The sequence below is a fragment of the Mytilus galloprovincialis genome, chromosome 12 (assembly GCF_965363235.1).
Source record: "Mytilus galloprovincialis chromosome 12, xbMytGall1.hap1.1, whole genome shotgun sequence".
Taxonomy (NCBI): domain Eukaryota; kingdom Metazoa; phylum Mollusca; class Bivalvia; order Mytilida; family Mytilidae; genus Mytilus; species Mytilus galloprovincialis.
In genome coordinates, this window is record NC_134849.1 from 32,556,718 (window position 1) to 32,577,635 (window position 20,918).

Consider the following 20,918-nt stretch of genomic DNA (forward strand, 5'->3'; position numbering starts at 1 on the left):
AGGATGAGACACTTTGCAAAAAAATAAAAAAATGCAGGTTGACAAAGTGGGTAAAAAAAGTCAGGATAAACTAATAAAAAAAAAATGCAGGACCGAATAGAGTGAAAAATAAAAATGCAGGACAGAGATTACAACTAAAAAAAAATGCAGGACAAAATTTTTCATTTTTCATCCTAATTTAAACAATAACTTCCATTTGAAAACCTACATGTATGTTCTGTCTTTTTTACTATAGCTGTGATGAATATATGTTGGTTGATTGTCTGTTATTTGATTCACAAACTATTATACAATATAGACGCCTTGAAAATCAACCATGTGAAGTTTGGTTTGAACAGTCTCACCACATTCTGCAATTGACCAAGTGCTTAATTTATTTGTTAACAGTAGTTAACCCAAGCTGCATAGGGCAAAATCCATTAATGTGTTGTCTTTAATTTAAGTGTATTGTAATAAAAATTTAAATACTTTTTTTCTAATTTTATGTATCAATTAAAATTATTGTGCTTTGCATTGCCAGCTCCAGGCGCGGGGGGGGGGGGGGGGGGGGGGGGGGGGGGGGGGGGGGGGGGGGGGGGGGGGGTTGTAACCCCCCCTTTTTTTTGGACAATCAATGCATTTGAATGGGGACATGTAATTGGAACCCCCCCCCATTGTCCTGGGTTAGGAACCCCCCCCCCCCCCCCCCCCCCTTTTTAAAATGGCTGGATCCGCACCCGAGCTCAGCCTATGACTGGTATAAAACTAATGTACTATTAGCAAAGAAAAGCAACTGGTGTTGAAAGTGTGTTATAAGAGATTATGATCAGTAATACTAATTTATAAAATAAACTATTTGTTGAGCAGTTTCTAGATTTTTCCATGAAGAATCCAAACATCATTGACAGTAACCAAGTGATGGCATTAGCATATTAGCCACTTTTAAGCCAGATGAAGTAAAATTTTGGAACCGGTGCAATACTTAATTTGACCACCGTCATTTTCAAAATAATATGTACTATTTCTCATGTTTTGTAAGTATTTTATTTTGACTTTTAACAGAAACAAACTGCTACTGTTTAATTTGTGTTTAAAAAAAATCACAGATTTGTTGTTGGTGAAACCCCCCCATTTTATGTCCTCACCACTGCACTAATTCTCACAAACCCATGTACAAAACATTGCACATGTAAAATTGTTTCATTATAACTCATGATCAGTACACTACGGAACTCAGCGAAATGTTTAGTAATTTGGTCCTAGCTTTGATTTGTCTTTTCAATTGTTTTCATAATTAAAGCTGCACATTATTTTCTTCTATAAAAACTCCATTGCGCTAATGACGATGTTTTTGGGGAAAAACTGTTTTATAATCTGTCTACCCGAGACTCTTTATATTGTTCGTGTCTCCATGGATATGTAAAATATCTTTTCCCCTCTGAAATGAGAATTATCTTCAAAACACAGTTTTCTTGAATTGTCTAAATACTGATTCTTAACACAGAAGTTTTTTCTTTGAAGTAGGATGTCTTCTCAATTTCAATAATGAATCACACGAATCACACACAGGTTGTGTGTCTTTTGGGACATTACGTCAATTTTTCATACATTTTCCCTGAGGTGTAATGCACTGTCTGTTTTACAATCCACAATGAATCAATAAATGCCATCATTGTCCTCGTAGACTACTCCCGTCTTTCAGAAAATGAAAGTACAACACATTTTGAATTCTCCTTCTTGAATTGGAAGGAAATTGTTTTGTCGATTTGAAAATATTGTACCAGAACACATTCAAAACGCAAGAAGAAGCACAATGGTTGATTCTTTTGGTGGAAGGGTTAACAGTCGTTCGCTGCGACCAGTAAAATTTGTAAAATGAAATTCATAATGAACATAAAATCACGATGCATTATTTCCATAGTCGATAGGATCATGTTGAGCGGAAATGAAATAATTATGAAGTTTGAAATTATTGTCTAAGCTAACATTTCATTGTAGATTATATATTCTGAAGATTTAAAAGTTTTATCAAAATGCTGGCTGGATAATCCAAATATCTTTAAATTACCTGTAAAAGAAATGAAAAAAAGTTTAAACATTGACAAACTTTTGATATTTACACAATTGTTAAAATATGTACAACTAAATGGCACCCGAAGGAATCTCATGTGGCAGTCAAAATACTTTCAGAGAAACCTTGTGCACGGTCTCAAAATTTTGTTTTTTTTAATCTCAAAAACTTTTAAATCTATTATGTGCCTTCGAATTTAAAAGCAACACTACCAAACATGGCATAATACAATACATAAACATTGGATGCTGTATGCATTGCGTGTGTTACATTTAACCCCGCCACATACTGTATGTATGTGCTTGTCAAAGTCAGGAGCCTGTAATTCAGTGTTTGTTGTGTTCACTTGTTACACATTTATTTTTCTTTCATTTTTTTTTTAACATAGATAAGGCTGTCAGTTATCTCGTTTGAATTGTTTTACCTGTCATCTTCTGCTTTTTAAAGCTTTATATGTGGATTTGGCTTTGCTCATTGTTGATAACTGTACGGTGCTCTATAGTTAATTTCTGTGTCATTCGGTCTGTTAGGGAGAGTTGTTTCATTGGCAATCATACCACATCTTCTTTTATACATTTACGTCACCCTATTCCACATTCATGTTGGTGTTGGTTTACATGTATTGTGCCCTTTTCAATCTTAAAACCTATTCAATAGTAGATGACTAAAATTGTAATTGGACCTGAAGGATGAAAACTGGATCAACTCATATGGATAGTAGCACAATAACAAAAGTACTGCTCTCTTATCAGACAAGTTTTTTTTTATTAAAGAAAGTTGAATGGTTGCCCCCTTAGGGATGACATAGAAAAAATCAATGAAGGATAAAAAACTTAGTTTAGTTTCACTGTTTAGGGGTGGGGGTCAAAATTGTTGCAAGTTTTGTTTAATTGACATTGATTTTATGTATATCCTTATTGGTCAATCAATTTTTCCAAATTAAGTTTTTTTTTATCCTACATTGAACTTTTGATGTCGTTCCTTATTGTTAAGAAACAGGTCATTAACTTTTCTGTGCTTTTGGATAATCATGAATGTATAAATATATCGGACACTTTCAAATATATTTTTTCTTTGTGTTGCAAGTTTACATATCCTTTGGATATACATTATTGTAGCTATATACAGATCTATCTCCAAATGACGTACATGTAAATCTCTTGTTTTATTCATATATACTACATGTTTGCAGTGGACATCAAGATTTGTCTCCCCTATTCTTTTTTATATTGATAGCATCATGAAATATCAAATTTAAATATCTAAAGTGGTCAACAATACAAAACATTCAGTCCATGAACCCACAACTTAGGGAGCTACCATTTGATTTTTATGGGGGGGGGGCTAGGATGAAAAATTTTGTCCTGCATTTTTATTTTTCACTCTGTTCGGACCTGCCTTTTTTTTTACCTAAATTGTCGTCCTGACTATTTTTTTTTTTTGCAAGTGTCTCATCCTGCCATTTTTTTGACTCAAAACTCCTGTCCTGCCTATTTTTTTCAAATTTCATCCTAGCCCCCCACCCCCCCCCCACCCCCATAAAAATCAAATGGTAGCTCCCTTATGATGCAGGACAAAATAAACCAATAGAAATAAGAAATACTGATGTTGTGTAGTGTGCTTACCAAATACATTTGTATCATCAACTTATATGTGATTCCAATTGCAATAACATAAACACAAACTTAATTTGTGAATGTAAAAGTTTTAATCCATGAAAAGTGCTGAGGGGATGGGTAAAATAATCACTATGGAAAAGATTCACAAGTACTCAACTGCATACTAAATATCATTAACTTATCATGAGTGGTTCCTCTTAAACGGATTTTATTACAAACTTTAAATGTGAACTAAGCAAGCTTCTACTATCAACATGACCTAACAAACTTGCACTGGTCAAGTACACAAAATCTTGAAAGTTAACATACCAGGACTATGAGAGGGGTTAATTATAGTGGATTTATCTCCATGGAAACAAGATGTGCCAATAATAATGCATCTACATACCAAACATTATTGAACTACCACTAGTTGTTCATGATAACTGACCTAATTACAAACTGGTACATTATTGACAAGACAGCTGTTAGACCTTGTGTCTAAAGGTGTGAAAATAAACAATGTCATTTCACCTCCATCATTTCTAGTCTTTATTCTTAAAACATGTACTTAAAATTTGTCTTTTTTGGTTTCTGTTATAAACATACATGTATGCACACTCTAGTCTCTCATAAGTAACAAGACTGCACATGTATGATTCTTGTCCTCACTGCTTATTAAAAAATCTTGCAAAGATAAAACTTAAACATAAACCAATTCTATGAATTATTAGAATGAGGTCAGGATTAGGTGAAACATAACAGAGGGATAAATATGTATACCAACAACAGAATATGATGAACTCAACATTGACCAATGCAACAACTTGTACCAATCTATTTTATACACCAAGTTAATTAACCTATTGCAAATATTATCAGAGTAAAGGACTTGACCATGAAAATTACATAAACCAGTGGAGCTTACATGTACAAAATGTAAGCAATTAATAATTGATGCAATTATAATTTATCAGAGTTTTGAATACAAGTGAACATTTGCTGGAGGCCAAGTTGGAAAACAGCTAAATAAATGGAGAATGTGTCCATGGGACACATGAGGGCCCCCGCTTAAATGTAATATTATGAAGGGCCATAACTCAAGAACTGTAAGAGACACTACCCACATTTGGACTTGATCTGAACTTTGTGGTAATAAGCATCGTGTATACGTTTCATAAGATTTAGTTGAGGACTTTAGACAAACCTTAGAAAGAGAACAGAAATGAAAAATTCAGCAATTTTTCCATTTGTAAAGGGGTATAACTCTAGAACTGTATAAAAAACACCACCAAAATTTAAACTTAATCTATGTTTTGTGGAAGTTAGCAATGTGAACACGTTGCATAACATTTGGTTGAGGAAACTCAATTTACAGAACGAAAATCTATTATGGGACTAGCCAATGGAAAAAGAGTAAAACTTTATGCCCCCTCTGCAATGGATGGGGCATAATAATCCACGGGGGGGGGGGGGGGGGGGGGGGGGGTAACTTCGATATTTTCTTGGTAGGGGTGTGCCATTTTTGCCTCAAAAAACGTACCCATTTTAATATAACATTCACTGAAATTTAGTACCTATAGTTATATAAATATTTAAGAAAGAATGACCTATACTTATATACAATATTTACAATATGACCCATGCTTATATAAGCACTAACTTACCGGGGTTCATTTGGGAACTTATTTAAAAGCATTTTGTTTGAAAGGTGAACTTTCAAATGAATTGATTTAATTTAATATAATAATTGACCATTAATAATGTATGATTCTCAATAGCATATTTATATATGATATGTAGATCATACCCCGAATCAATATATAGTTATCAAACGTAAATGCATTTTAATATAAGATGTCATTAAAAAGGAGGGTCATTTTTATATAAAATCTCGCAAAATTATGACCCTTATTTTTGGCACATCCCCGTATACCCAATAATAGGAAGTTGACCCCCAGTGTAATAATCAACAATTTCCCCCACTTAAATTCAAACTTAATCTGCTAGTAATAATAAGCCAAACTTAATCTGCTGGTCATAATAAGCATTGTGCACGAGTTTCACTTCATTTGGTTCAATCAAACATTAGAGAATGGAAACTAACTTTGGGATTTACAGATGAAAAAGGGTATTTAATTCTTAACAACTCCGCTAAGGCCCTTTCTCCAAGAATTAAATTTGCAAATGGACAAGGTAAGGCAATCCCTGGATCACGGATGTTTTCTAAATACCAAATAATTTCAAAAGCGAGAAATTAATCAAAACAATGACCAGGGCTTTCTACCTTTTGTAGTATGAAGCTACTGTCAGTCCCGTAACCCATGTCTTCCATTCTAAAATAGGCTAGTTATATATATATAATTAACAATGATACAAACCTTTACTGAAAAGTAAAACCTTAACCAACATTTGTACAGTGAAACCTGCCTAGTAAAAGTAAGTTATTGAATTTAGGACTTTTTTTTAACTAACCAAATAATTAAATTTAATCAAATCTTTTCTTCCCTACAGGATACTTCATTCACCAAAGTTCTTTTCAGCCCTAGCTACATGTATATATAACAGACATCATGAACATTTTTCTAACTTAAAGCTAGGTAAAAGTCAACGAGACATTGATTTAGTAGTACATGTATATCAGGAATCCTGCAGGCTAAAAGGATGAGCCAATATATCAATAAGAGAGGACATGTAAAAAGACTTCAAGATCAAAGTCAAAACTAAAGGAACCAGAAAAACATATTGATTAATTAATAAAGTCAGATGGACAAAAAATGTGTACCTCACTACCTGCAATGATAAAATATTCACATCATAATTCGACTTCTTTCACAAAAGCAACGATCTGGATTCTTGGTTATATTATTTGTAAAGATATAAACTGTTCAAAATAGAGGACTAAATGTTGTTGATCGAAGTACTATTTAGCTAGCTAGATAGTACTAAATTCAGAAGAAAAGACTAGAACAGAGTGGACAGGAACAGCATGGACACCCAATTTTTTTTCAACATAACCATTTACATTGCTTGAAAACTATCACAATGTTACACTTTCTACCAATTATTATTTTCCATTTATTATTCATGACAAGAGAAAATTGGCATAACCAAAAATAAATGAAGATTCCCCTGGAATGTGTGCCTGGGATACAGATGAATCTACTTGCATATCATATAAAATGGACATAATAAACTGAAGAACAGTAAAAGTTACACAACCGAAATCTTAATTGTATTGAATTGTGCAGAAGCTTCATAGCATTTGATTGAGGTCATCTTAAGAGAGTGGAAACGAAAAATTTCAGCAATTTTTCCATTTGTAAAGGGGATTAATTCTAGAATGGTCAAAATTCAAGCTTGGTCGGTTTTTAGTGGTATCAAACATTGTGTACAAGTTTCATAACATTTGGTAAAGGCAAACTTAAATTAAAGAACAAAAAAAACTAGATGCTCTGCAGGATGCAGCTTTATACGACCTTCAAGTTTGAACCCTGAACAGTAGGGGCAAGTATGGACACAACATTCAAGCTCGATACAGCTCTGAATTTGGATTGTGATTAAGAAGTTGAAACAACACTGGTTTCTGACACAGAATGCATGTGGTCTAAGAACTTAACTTTAAAATTTTAAATTGGACATTAACCTATTAGTATTATGGTCCAATATCCAAAATGTAAATACATGGTTAGATTCAGCATATCAAACCCCAAAAGTTCAATTTTTGATGAAATCAAATAAAGTTCAATTTTGGACCCTTTTATACCTCAATGTGGACCAATTTGATAACTGGGCCCACTTAACAAAAATCTAAATACATGGTTAGATTCAGCATATATCAAAGAACCCCAAGGATTCAATTTTTGTTAAAATCAAACTTAGTTTAATTTTGGACCCGTTTGACCTTAATGTAGACCAATTTGAAAACGGGACCAAAAATTAAGAATCTACATTCGGCATATCAAAGAACCCCAATTATTCAATTTTTGATGAAATCAAACAAAATCATAATCTTTCAGTCAGTTTAATTGAAGTCAGTTAACTGCTAGTAGTCTGTTGTTATTTATGTATTATTGTCATTTTGTTTATTTTCTTTGGTTACATCTTCTGACATCAGACTCGGATTTCTCTTGAACTGAATTTTAATGTGCGTATTGTTATGCGTTTACTTTACTACATTGGTTAGAGGTATAGGGGGAGGGTTGAGATCTCACAAACATGTTTAACCCCGCCGCATTTTTGCGTCTGTCCCAAGTCAGGAGCCTCTGGCCTTTGTTAGTCTTGTATTATTTTAATTTTAGTTTCTTGTGTACAATTTGGAAATTAGTATGGCGTTCATTATCACTGGACTAGTATATATTTGTTTAGGGGCCAGCTGAAGGACGCCTCCGGGTGCGGGAATTTCTCGCTACATTGAAGACCTGTTGGTGACCCTCTGCTGTTGTTTTTTATTTGGTCGGGTTGTTGTCTCTTTGGCACATTCCCCATTTCCATTCTCAATTTTAAAGTTTAATTTTGGACCATTTGGGCCACAATTCCCCAACTGTTGGGACCAAAACTCCCAACCTTCCTTTTATGGTCATAAACCTTGTGTTTAAATTTCACCGATTTCTATTTACTTAAACTAAAGTTAATAGTGTGAAAACCAATGTCTTCGGACGACGACAGCGTCATACCAATATACGACCACAAAAAAATGGGACGTACAGGAGGGACAAGGTAAAACTTGAAGCCCCCCTACACTTATAATATAAGGGAGTATAAAAATCCTTTTTTTTTTAAAGTCACTGAACCATGAAAATGATGTCTAGGATAATGGACATACATGTATGACAACAATGGAAACTTAGTTATATAAGGGACAACATCAAAAGTTCAATGTAGGATAAAAAACATAATTCATATAATTTTTTCACTGATCCCCCCTCTTACCTTAATTTAGGAAAAATTGATTGACCAATAAGGATATATATAAAATCTATGTCTATTAAACAAAATGTGCAGCAATTTTGACCTCCACCCACAAAAGTTGAACAAGTTTTTTTTTTATCCTTCATCGATTTTATTATGTCATATCTAAGGAATCTGAATGAAAGGAATGAAGCATCCACAACTTCAATCTTCTACAAATATAAAACTCTATACAAATAGATGAAAAAGACGGAGTCTGATAGTATATATCCGTAAGTCTTGCATCCTTGTACTTTTTGTTGAAGGCAGGACAAAAATGGTGAATAATATCAAAATTTGGTGCCAATGATTTATCACTCATGTTTTCCTTAAAAAAAAGTATGCTGATCTTACATAAGGATCTGTTCATGAAGTGCCTGAATTGTGGATAGAAATATGGCATTACTATATCTATTTTCAAAACTATAACATGGAAACAAATTACCTAATGCCATTTCTGAATTTTACTCATATCTTCCTTTTCTGTCCTTAAGTAAATTCAGCCCACCAAGTTCCGTGTTTTTGTTGGGGATGTATTTCTATTTGTATCCACCCGATGAGTCCAGCCTTTTTCAACTGATTTTAATAGTTCTTTCATTTGTTGAAGTAACACCACTGTCCCAGGTTAGGGGCAGGGTTGGGATCACGTTTACATGTTTAACCCCACCTCATTCTGTATGTATAAAATGCATGTACCTGTCCCAAGTCACGAGCCTGTAATTCAGTGGTCGTCGTTTGTATATGTGCAACACATTTGTTTTTTCATTCATTTTTTTGTATATAAATAAGGCAGTCAGTTTTCTCTTTTAAATTGTTTAACATGTCATTTCTGGGACTTTTATAGCGGACTATGCGGTTTGAGCTTTGCTCATTGTTGAAGGCCGTAGTGACCTATAGTGGTTTATTTCTGTGTCATTTGGTCTCTTGTGGAGAGTCATTGGCATTTGTACCACATCTTTTTTTTCCATATATATATATTTATTAAAATTTGTCTGATGGTTTGTGAGGCAAAAAGTTAAAATATTTAAAAACAACAGATGCCAAGTGATTGCTGCTTTGGCTAAGGGATCTCAAAAATTTGAAAATAGGACAACCGACAAGCATTGCAATCAAAATTGTTCTCAAGGAATACTTTTGTCATTATTTAACACAAAGATACCAAAGGCAGCCAAAATCTTGCAATCAAAATCAATTTTGCCACCTACTACTGACTTCTAAGGAAAAACTAAATAATTGAAAACTTTTTAAGAGTGCTTATCAATTGCCTTATGTTAAACAGGTTTCACTGTACAAATGGGGTATCTTCTTCTGTAACTAGCCTGAAACAAAAGTTTATTTTATTTTATTTGATTCACTACAGGAAGACACCTACCCAGTGTCACCAATGGGCTTTATTCAGCACCATTTTTTTTAAATTCTGTGCCTTCCTCCTCTTGACGTTTCTCATAGTGACTGAAGTCATCAAAAATCGAAGTGCTATGCCTATAATTGTGAAGTATTTTCAGTACTTGCTTTCCCTTTTCCAACGGCACTTCTTGCGTATCCCTGGAGTTTGTAACAGGCTTGTTTTCATTATTCTCCAGTCTTATGTGTCTGAGGTGACCGTTTGGAACGTCCTTCACATAGATCCATTTCACCTCAATCTGTCCCTTCCACTTATCCTGTGCCCACACACCCACATCAGTATTGAATTCCACATTTGTCATCATTTGGGCCATTCCACAGAAATGTCCACTTCCGTTGACACTAAAGAAAAGAAAAATTGGTCCTTTTCCTTCACGTTCCTTGTATGCCGCGTCCAAACGTTTGTTTCCCTGTTCAGTGCTACACCATACACTATACTTAATTGAACGGTGGATATCGTCCTCCGAGTAGCTCTTGATAATGAAAAATCTTGCACCTTTTGGGTTCAAATTGAAATCCTTTGGATTATATAGATTAGCCGACTTGAGCTTGTCCAAAACAGGATTGGGTGGAAGTGCAGATGCTGCACTTGACACACTCGCCTGTCCAGAGCTACTAGAAGCACTGTTCGATTGATTAGTGTTTCCTGAATAATTAGAATTCATTGACCTACTACGAGGTGCACTCCAAGATCGTCCTCCATGTTGATTTCCTTGCTTTCCAGCCACATTGTTCCTTGTATCCCAAGTTCCAATGTCCATGTTTTGCTTTTTAGGATTCATCGGAGCCCGAGGAATAGAACCTGGTTGAATTTTAGGCTGGGGACGAGCTGGCTGACTTGCAATTGCAGCCCAAGATGTCTTCTTTGGAGCCTGCTGCCCGGTCGAGACAGGTCCCACAGGAGGTGCCACATTAGTAGCGTCCCCACCTAACTGCCCAGGATCCATATATCCATTGTCCATTCCTTTATCCCCAGCAATATTCATTCCTTTAAGTCCCTGTTCCACACTATTCATAGCCGGATCACGTTCAAATTCTCCATTCATTTGTGTATACGGATCAGCGGGTATCATTTGCTCTTGCCTGTAATAGTCCTCTGGATTAGGATAACGAGTGTCTTTTCTACCCTGTCCTCCATTGCTCCAGTAATCACTTCCTGAATATTCAGTCCATCCAAATTGAGGGTATCCAAAACCACTGAACATTCCATTATAGTCATAACTACCAAATGAAAGCATTGTCGCGTCACCACCGTTTGACCAAGCACCTTCACCTAGTCCTTGTCCAAGATACGGAAATGACATGGTTGGATTATAGTAACTAGGCATGAATGGGTCTGGGCTCGACATTGGTCCTGTACTGTATCCCTGTTTTAAAAATACATCAGATATTATTAATCAACAATCTGTGACGACTTTTACATGTGTCTGTTCACATGTTAAGATACGTTCAGTGACCTGCGATTCATTCATTCACATGCCTATTGTTATAGTTATCTCAGACAAGACAGACTGACGTTACTGTCAATCAAGTGACGACCATGTCTATCAGATAATTAAATTATAATTATTTTCAATGTTAAATTTCAATGAAGTTAAAACCAAATTTTTTGTTTCCCCTTTCAACACTCCAGTCAGGTCTGTTTTTTACTACATAAAAGGGTCAGTTCTTTTAATTTTTGAATAGATAAATAAGAAAATTGAAGCTCTTTTTAAAACAATTAATGAATTATCTGATATCAATGATACTTCATCTGATAAAATCTTAATACATGTACTTGATAAACATGTTTATTTCAATTTAATCTGTCAGAGCAAATTGAATGATAGATATTAAATAAACAATGACTTCATTACCTTCATGTGAACAGACAGTGATTTGTTCATATTTTAGTTTGATTTAAAATGTCAGTGCATATAGAAAGTGTACAGTAATGTTTTATCGCTTTATTTTTAAATTGACGACATGTATTTAAAATTGTAGATAAGGTTCTAATGCATTGTTTGATCTGAAACAAAATCGTTTAGGCCTAAGGCTCCAAAAAAATATATGTTTTTAAGGTTACATCATCAAAATAAATAGGATAGGTAGGTAGGTATTTCCATATTTTTTTTTGCGCCTTGATTTTGAGTTGTGCGGTCTGTCTTGCTATGGTTGGAGTTGTCCATGGGCAGAGTTTACTCATTTTTTAATGATTGGATTATTTCCCTTTGTTATTGATTGGGAAAAAAATGGCCGCAAAATGTTTATTTCATCACACAAGTCGCGAATTTCCTGTAAACAGCTATCATATTCATGATTATGAACATTGGGATGTATCAGGCAACATTATCTTTAAACACGTGTTCAGTTAATTTTTCACTTTACGACGGAAATAAAATGGCTTAGGGTCGGCGTTCAAAATAGGGTCGGTTGGGTAACCGTAAACAGACATTTTTTTTTTGGCATAATAGAAATAAATGCAAGTTTGAGAGCATGATACGCCCGTCGTCTATGTGTGAAGTTTTATGCAATTATTATAAAGTCTCTGAAATATGGCGCGACATGTAATAGTCCCCCTTTTTTTTTTTAACAAAAAAATCAAAAACTAAAATAAAATTTTGAATCATCACCAAAGATATGTGACTAGGTGAGTATTGCAATAATTAAAACTTGCATTCTGATAAAAAGTAATATCTTTTACATATTTCTGAAAGTATATTTTCCCTGACATCCCAATAATTATTATTAATCTCCAATTTTTGTCACTTTTCAAACATTGCAATAATAAATGCAGGCAATGATTTCTAAATTAACTGAATACAGATCATTTGACCATCATAAGAAAGAACTATGTTAAGTTTCATGAAATTTGGATATATGCGATTCTCAAGTTATGGTGCGACATGTGGACGCCCGACAGACAGACATTTGTATACCATAATATGTCCTTAAAAACCAAATTGTTTGCGTTTAATGTTGCTAAGTGTTCATATTTGTGTTGTGTTTTGCACCTTTTTATTACAGACAGCTGTTTGTGATTTCCTTTTTATTTTAGCCCATGATTGTTGTTTTCTTTCTTCTACTTGGTATGGCTTAGCTCATTGTTGAAGGCTGTACTGTGACCTGTAGTTTCTAATTTCTATGTCATTTGGTCAACAGGATATATTAGAGTCCTACATGCAGTCAGGGTTAAAACTTGTATAAGTGTTTTACTGGTACAAAAGGTTTAAGATGTATTTTCCTTGGGACACAGATGATGCCCCACTATAAGTTACATGGTTCGCTACTGACCCCCTACGGATCCATAGAGGGTAAGTAAAATCCATAAGGGGGGTGAGGCCGGAGGCCGAGTCCCCTATGAATTTTTTTCACCCTCTATGGATCCATAGGGGGTCAGTAGTTAACCGTAAAACGAATTTATCGGACGCTGGACTTTTTCTGCGGCGTTTTGTTGAAAAATAAACAATGAAACACAACAACATTAATAGATGACGTCGCCATTAACGCGTCATGAACCCCATATGAAACTTACTACCCCATACAGTCTCATAGGGGGTCACCACATGACGGCATTTAAACAATCACAATGTGATAATTTATCTGTGGTCCGATAATAGCTTATAACATTATTAAGGGCAAATTGCAAGAACTGTATAAGTGACAATACCCAAATTAGTACTTGATCTAAGTTTAGTGGTAATAAGAATTTTGTTTAGAATTCATAACATATAGTTCAGGAAAAACATAGAACGAAAACTAAAAATTAAGCATTTTATCATTTGTAAAAGGGCATAACACATGAAAGGTAAAAATGATGCCACCATAATTTTAATTTAATCTGTGTTTTGTAGTAATAAGCATTGTGTATAAAATTATCACATTTGATTGAGGCCTATTAAAGTCGGAGAACAGAAACTTAAATTTCTGAAATTAATCCATTTGTAATAGGACACAACTTTAGAATGTTAATAGTAACCTCACAAAAATTCAAACTTGACCTGGCTGCGTTTTGTGGTTTTAAGCATTGTGTATATAAGTTTCATAACATTTGTTCGAGGTAAACAAAAGTAAGAGAAGGGAAACTAAATTTAGGAGATAGATCGACAAGGCTTAAACGTCTTAACCCTTTCACCGATTGCTGCCCAGACAGAAGCTACTCTGAGACGATGGCTTCCCTGGCTACTTTTACTCAAGTGGGAGATCTTCATAATAAATGTCAATAAAAACTTGTTTGTAGTTATTTGTTTATTTATTTCATTCACTAACACCAAGTTCACAGGTTTTTTTATGTTTTGATAATTTTTTCCTCATTATTTCAGTGAAATTCTCAAAGTTCTGCTTATTGACCCCAAATCGTAATTTTTTTAACCCAAAATGGCAAAATTTTGAAAAAAATTATGAGGCTGTACAAATTCCTCACACTGAACGATGTCCATTCCAAGTGTTTTGAACATAAAACGACATTTTATGTCAAAAAAGTATACTAGTTTGGCTTCAATTCTTCCATATTCTTTCTAAAAAATTGTTCCCTCATTTCAAATTCTCGTAAATTCCGTAAATTTCCTCTGATTTTGACACGGTTTTCAACAAACTGAAGCGTCATGTTTACACTTTCATCCGGGTTATTCATCAAAGAAAGATAACTCATGTTTGCACTGTTTGAGCGGGAAATATAAAAGATGTATTCCGATCCCGGTAAAACGGGACTCGTCGTCAGCAGTCTGAAGCGTGAATCCCGGTAAACCGGGACTCATCGGCGAAAGGGTTAATAAACCTTTGGCTATGGTGTGGGCAAATTTTTTTGTTTTACTCTTTATTTTTTCACATGGCTCAAATAAAGCGAATACTTTTCGTATGAAAACATTGTGTAGCTCACCTGTATCTATTGCAGGCGCGGATCCAGAGGAGGGGCTCCGGGGTTGGAACCCCCCCTTTTTTGGACGATCAATGCATTTGAATGGGGACATGTAATTGGAACACCCCCTTTGTCCTGGGTTAGGAACCCCCCTTTTTAAAATGACTGGATCCGCCCCTGTATTGTATTTAATATTGATTAAAAACAAGGTTAAAATCATAATAAATAGTATTGAATGTAAATGGGATTATAGTGGATTTATGTTCTTACACCACACTGTCTGTGTCATGGCTATAGCAGGGTTAAAATTTACAGATTTTTTTCTTCAACACCTTATTGAACATTATTTAATTTCAAAGAAATCAGAAATTCATTAAGAATTAACAAAATTCTTTGAAGATTGTCAAAAGCTTTCGGACAAAAATCATGTTCCAACATCAAGCATTTGGTTTAAACCTTGTACAATGTGAATTCATACCCACTCCACAGACTTGTGAAGTCCAGTTTTTTGTTATCTTTATACCTGATGTTGGGGTGGTTGTTGTAGATAAGGTTCAAATTCCTCGTCTTTCACAGTTTCTTTAGCTTGTCCATTTGCCACTGAAAATAAATTTAATACTACAGTATAGTTCAATGAAGTTTTCACTCTTACTGATCTACAAATTTTGTAACGGTTTGTGGTTTGCAATTTTTATTGAGTTGAATTTTGGTAGTCAATCATATTTATTGTACTGTTCAACAGAGTACGCACTTTTTTTTGGTGAATTTTGTTTGTCAGTCATATTGTAATGATCTAGGGTTTACAATTTTAGTTGATTATTGGTAATCAATGGGAATCATAATGATTGTAGGTTTGCAATGTATATTAAATTGATTAGTGGTAATCAATCATATCAATCATAACAATTGTGGACTAAATTTGCAATATTTATTGAATTGATTTAATTGATTGGTGGTAATGATAATTAACCATATCTATTGTAATGATGGAGGGTTTGCATTATTTCTCAAGTTGATTTTTGATAATTATCATCAATCGTACAGTACAAGACAATAGATATATTGTAATTTTTAATACTGTTAATGTTTTACGAATCAATCATTTATTAGCAGTTATTGTACCAATTGATTGTTGAATTCTTTACCCAAATGCTCTAGATATCTCAATATACAAATGTATTGACTTTCACACAAAAATGAGCATGATAGGAACCATTGATAACATAGAAAATAATTAGAAATACAAACCTGAATAACTGTGAAAATGCATTTGTATACATAAATGACAAAAGAAATATATATCAACAAATTATAAATGACACTTATTTTACTTTACTTTTAAAAAAGTTGTTGACCGTTCTACATGTAAGTCATGTAAGTAGTTCCTATCAAACAAACTGAAGCAAAAATAAACAAGAATGTGTCCATAGTACACAGATGCCCTGATCATTTGCAATGTTCAATGGACTGTGAAATTGGAGTGAAAACTCTAATTTGGCATTACAATTAGAAAGAATATATCTTAGAGAACATGTGTACTAAGTTTTAAGTGGACTTCAACTTCATAAAAAAATTTAACCTGACGATAGATGAACAACCGCACAGATCAGAAAATATAATGCCCATAAATGGGTCATATTTTTTTTAACACTGATGACTTAGCCAGAAAATATTAATGATTTCCGCAAATTTCACTGCAGGCCAGACAAAAAAGAAGCTTTCTGGTTTAAGGAATATTATTTTGTTTTATCCCTTATTACAATAGTTATATTCGCAATCATGCAAGTAGGAAAAGGGTTTGAAATTTTGCATGTCAATAAACTATCAATTGAAGCTGTTTAATAATAAAATGTGACCTGTTCCTGTATGATCTTGTCAACTTTTTGACACAAGACAAAAAAAAAATGCCTGATTATGACCAAATAATTGTTTTGTGGAGAGTTGTCTTACTGGCAATCATACCACATATATACATCTTCTTTATTTTATTGCTCAAAGTGAAAAATAATATTGTGTCAAATGCAAAGTTAAAAGAGTTGCCCAATACTTCTTGTTCACAATGATGAATCCTATATATACCCATTGTTTTAATGGACTTGTGTGGAAAAAAAGAGACCAATTGTATATGAGTAGCTCATCCACCATAGGAGTACGGAGGGACAGCAAAACTCATTTCATCATGTTGCAAAAAATGAAAAGGAATTACCAACCTAAATACCATTATTTTTATTGACACAACCTAAACAGATAGTTGTATATATTTTAATTTAATAAAAATTCATTATCCTCTTTTAACTGCTATTTGGTTGCCTGAAACAGTTACATGTCATACATTGTAAGCCTTTCAAAATATAAAAATTGTCCTTGGGCTTTGTAATGAAAAAGGAAAGTTGATATTTCATTTACATCCTCGTATTGTTTATCAATCACACACCTGCTAAAATATACACATGAACTACAAACATAAATATACACTTAAGTTCATTTTTAACCTTCAATATTCTATATCAATACTTGTAGCATTTTTTAATAACCGAAAGTAAAAGTGAAATGATTCACAAAAAAATGTATTTCCCACCAAAATATTGTCAATAACGTACCTTGGTTTGGCTGTCCTTTTCCTCTCTGAAGTTGGGAGTACATGAAAAAGAAATAACACAAAATCAATGGCAAATAACTAATAATTAGATGACCAAGGCCTGAATTAATTTACGTATTAGGGCGTTTATTGATTACAGGAAATTACAAATACATTCACAAAATGGCGCATGGTGACCATACCTGATCAAGACTCGCAGACATTCCACAAAACAAGTTTCCACGTTTGTGTTCGAATTTAAAAATAAGTCTATATTGTCTATAAAATGTAAGGTTTCTTAAAAACCACACCACTATTTCTGATATATTGTTGTAAACACTAAATCTGAAGAATTATTTATCAAAGAGTACTTCCCTCCAAGGAACAATGGCGGCGTATATGCATGTGCCTCGTTTCCGTATTATCCACGTGATTGAAAGATGACGTCGACATTAAATTTCCTTATATAAAAAAGGGGGAGCAAAATATTCATTCATAAATCGGATTTATTCCAGATAGTTAATTATTGACACAAAATCTACATTTGGGCATATTTAAATGGGGGGAAATATTTACAATATCAACAAAATTTTGTTCAAATTCTGATTCAAATAGATGCAAATCATATAATGAGTCTATAATGTTATTTATTTTTAAATGATCCGATTTATCTCTTCCAAAACTGGCAAAATCTATAGTTTTAATTTGTGTTCTGCTTTATTTTCTTAGAGGTCATTTGTCAAACTTTGGGGACATTAAAAAAATATGTATATTATATATATATATATATATGAATTTTTTTTTAAAAACTTGATTGGGGACATGCAGTCGGTGAAAAAAGTTCGGGAAAAGAGGGGGGTCAGTCAGTAATAACTTGACTAAGACTGGTGAGTGATGGGTAGTAGGAACCTGCGGGTTACTCAGTCGTGACGGCTCCGAGATGCGGCACACAATAGGATAACATCAATATCGGTCTGCAGCAGGAAATTACTGGAACAGTGGTTTTTTTTTACTTTCAGAAATGCATCTATCAAAATTGGCTTCAATCTATACAACTCAGTACCGTGACCATATTCACTCAGTATTTCATAGACACATCTTCTTCTTTTAGCCGGTAAGGAACCGAATTCAATAGTTGAATGTACTATAAGGTCCCGCAAAAACTATACACTGTGTCTGAAAACACGGAAAGTTTTCTCGAGGCTATTAAAAAAAGAGGGACAAAAGATACTGGTCAGAGGGACAATCAAACCAAAAATTAGGGGTGATCTCAGGTGCTATACAGTAATTATATGTTACATATCTGCGATCTGGCGTGAAGTAGCTTAATTCTTGTATTGAGATTATATCTTCATCCATATATCTTTTTTTCAAGGTATTTCGACCATCGTAAAATGTACTCACTGCTTATATATATTCAGTGTTTCTACTACATACTAGCATCAAAAACGCTGCTATGGCATTACCAATTTTGTCACGACGCTACAAAGGACTACAAAATCTTTGCCTCATTCAACTTGGGACCATTCCAGTTACAGTGGCGGATCCAGAGGGGAGCGTAGAGAGCGTACGCCCCCCTTTGATTGTACTTTTTTTTTGTAAAATGATAAAACAGACTTGACTTCGTTAACTTAGCCATTTCTCGTGTACTCTAGTATTTATTTTTTTGCGACAATTCTTTACTTATCAGTAAAGATATTTTTCGCTGGAATTTCACCATTCCACCAAACAGAACGTAATACTCTATATAGTCCAGTCGATTTGTGCAGATTTTTGACAAAATTGCTCAGATTGTGGTAAAAGCATGAAATTTGGCATAGTAGTAGTATATGTCATGGAAAACATTTAAGCTATGGACCCAATCTAAAAATCGAAATTGGCGGAAGAGGCGGCCATTTTAAAATGGCGGCCGTTTGATCTCAATAGATTAATAATAGAAAATCATGAAAATGATATTAGAGAAGATATTGACATGAAATCTGGTTGATAGAATAACAGTGCTGAATCCAATTGTCTTGTAGAACAAAAGTTTTGGAAATATTACCCATATTGAATGGCGGCCATCTTGAAAAATCTTTTTTTAAGCCAAGATATGTAGTCATTATTCAATATAATAAAAGAAAAATGTATTGTGGAAGATATAATATACAAATGTATTTGTTTGAGCTAGATGAACGGGACAAAAAGCTAGTCTATCCCCCTCCCCCGAGTTATTCTTCTGTTTTGTAGCGGGTACAAAAGCATTAAAACGCGGACACGAAGTGGATCATAAAATGAACTATTACTCTGAAAGCATTATTCGTGCAACCGCTTGTTCAACATAGAATAACAGGAGAATTTTATTTTAGACGTAGAAATAAAGCAAGAAAATATTTGTATACCTGTTCTTTATAATAGGTGGCTGATTACTGGATAATAATTCGTTTTGTTGATATTGTTGTTCATTTGAAACAATTTTCAAAAACCTTGATTGCAGACATACTAAATTTTATATCATACACGTAATGTTATAAGAACGTCAACTGCTCAAATGTTCTCAATTGACGTTAACAATATCTAACAATAAATGAAATGTACATGTACATGTTTTGTCAAACCACACTCTGTTTATCATATTCTATCACATTGTCCTCCACATAAACATAGAGTAGTACAACTTAATAATGCCTTTACACATTTGCAACTGCTTAGTATCTGTGTTCACTTTGACTTATACGTTAAGCGCTTGCTGTAGGAAATTATTATATAGTCAAATGGTATATTCATCACAATTGACAAGGACTGTCATCTGAGGACTTCATATATATATTGATTTTTTGGTAGCCATCTTGATTGATGGCCATTTTGAAAACATGAATTTCCAATATATCATTATTCTCCATTCTTATTAATTCACTGTTTGCATTCGTACTTTTTTTTACTAATTTATATTGTATATTCACAAAGAGGTCAGATAAGGCATGCACATGTTTACAAAATTAAGATATCAGTATCAAAATTTCTGTTACTTACAAGTAACTTTTTAAAACAGAAATTACGTATATATTATATAATTTATGACCGCAAGTTTTTTTTGGAAAAGATCAAAATTGTAGATTTCGAAAACACTGGAACTAGATATAAGAAAAACATAATGGGCAATTGAAGTGGAAGGAATGTGTAAAACGGCAAGTGAGGACATGTAAGGGTTTGCAATGCCAAGTAGATACAAACAGAACAGTCATAGACATTTGAGCTGGCAATCACTCTTTTGATGCAAGCATACGAAGATGTTGGGTCTTGAATTGGTTTTCCTTTCGCTCAATTCGAAACAGTTGAATGAGGGCTATGGAACTGCAGAAGCACTCAAGAATCACAAGGCAAAATGGCACAAACCATGTCAAACAAATTTTCAGACCTCAAAATATTTCATCAGCAAAAGGGAAAACATACTTCTGATGTTGAAGATAAGTTGCCAATTGAAAGGAAACAATAAGTAACCAGACACTGTAAAGTGGAACT

At 33.8% G+C, this 20,918-nt stretch overlaps 1 protein-coding gene across 1 annotated transcript; it reads right to left on the reverse strand.

Moving 5' to 3' along the window:
- Positions 1–1,454: 1,454 nt before the first annotated feature.
- On the reverse strand, positions 1,455–17,824 carry LOC143055546 (YTH domain-containing family protein 3-like). Its single transcript, XM_076228706.1, has 5 exons — positions 17,621–17,824; positions 17,440–17,464; positions 15,363–15,439; positions 9,971–11,369; positions 1,455–2,047 (listed from the first exon to the last, which is right to left on the reverse strand). Exons 1-4 carry the CDS (start codon positions 17,639–17,641, stop codon positions 9,990–9,992), a joined length of 1,503 nt encoding a protein of 500 aa, XP_076084821.1. The 5' UTR covers positions 17,642–17,824; the 3' UTR covers positions 1,455–2,047; positions 9,971–9,989.
- Positions 17,825–20,918: the final 3,094 nt, after the last annotated feature.

Bases quoted from the DNA above. Each gene is read 5' to 3' on its own strand.
- LOC143055546 (XM_076228706.1), bottom strand. From the start codon at position 17,641: ATGTCTGCGAGTCTTGATCAG. The intron at 17,465-17,620 runs GTATGGTCACCA...TCCCAACTTCAG, and splicing joins TGTCTGCGAGTCTTGATCAG to AGAGGAAAAGGACAGCCAAA. The intron at 11,370-15,362 runs GTATAAAGATAA...TTTTTAAAACAG, and splicing joins AACAACCACCCCAACATCAG to GGATACAGTACAGGACCAAT.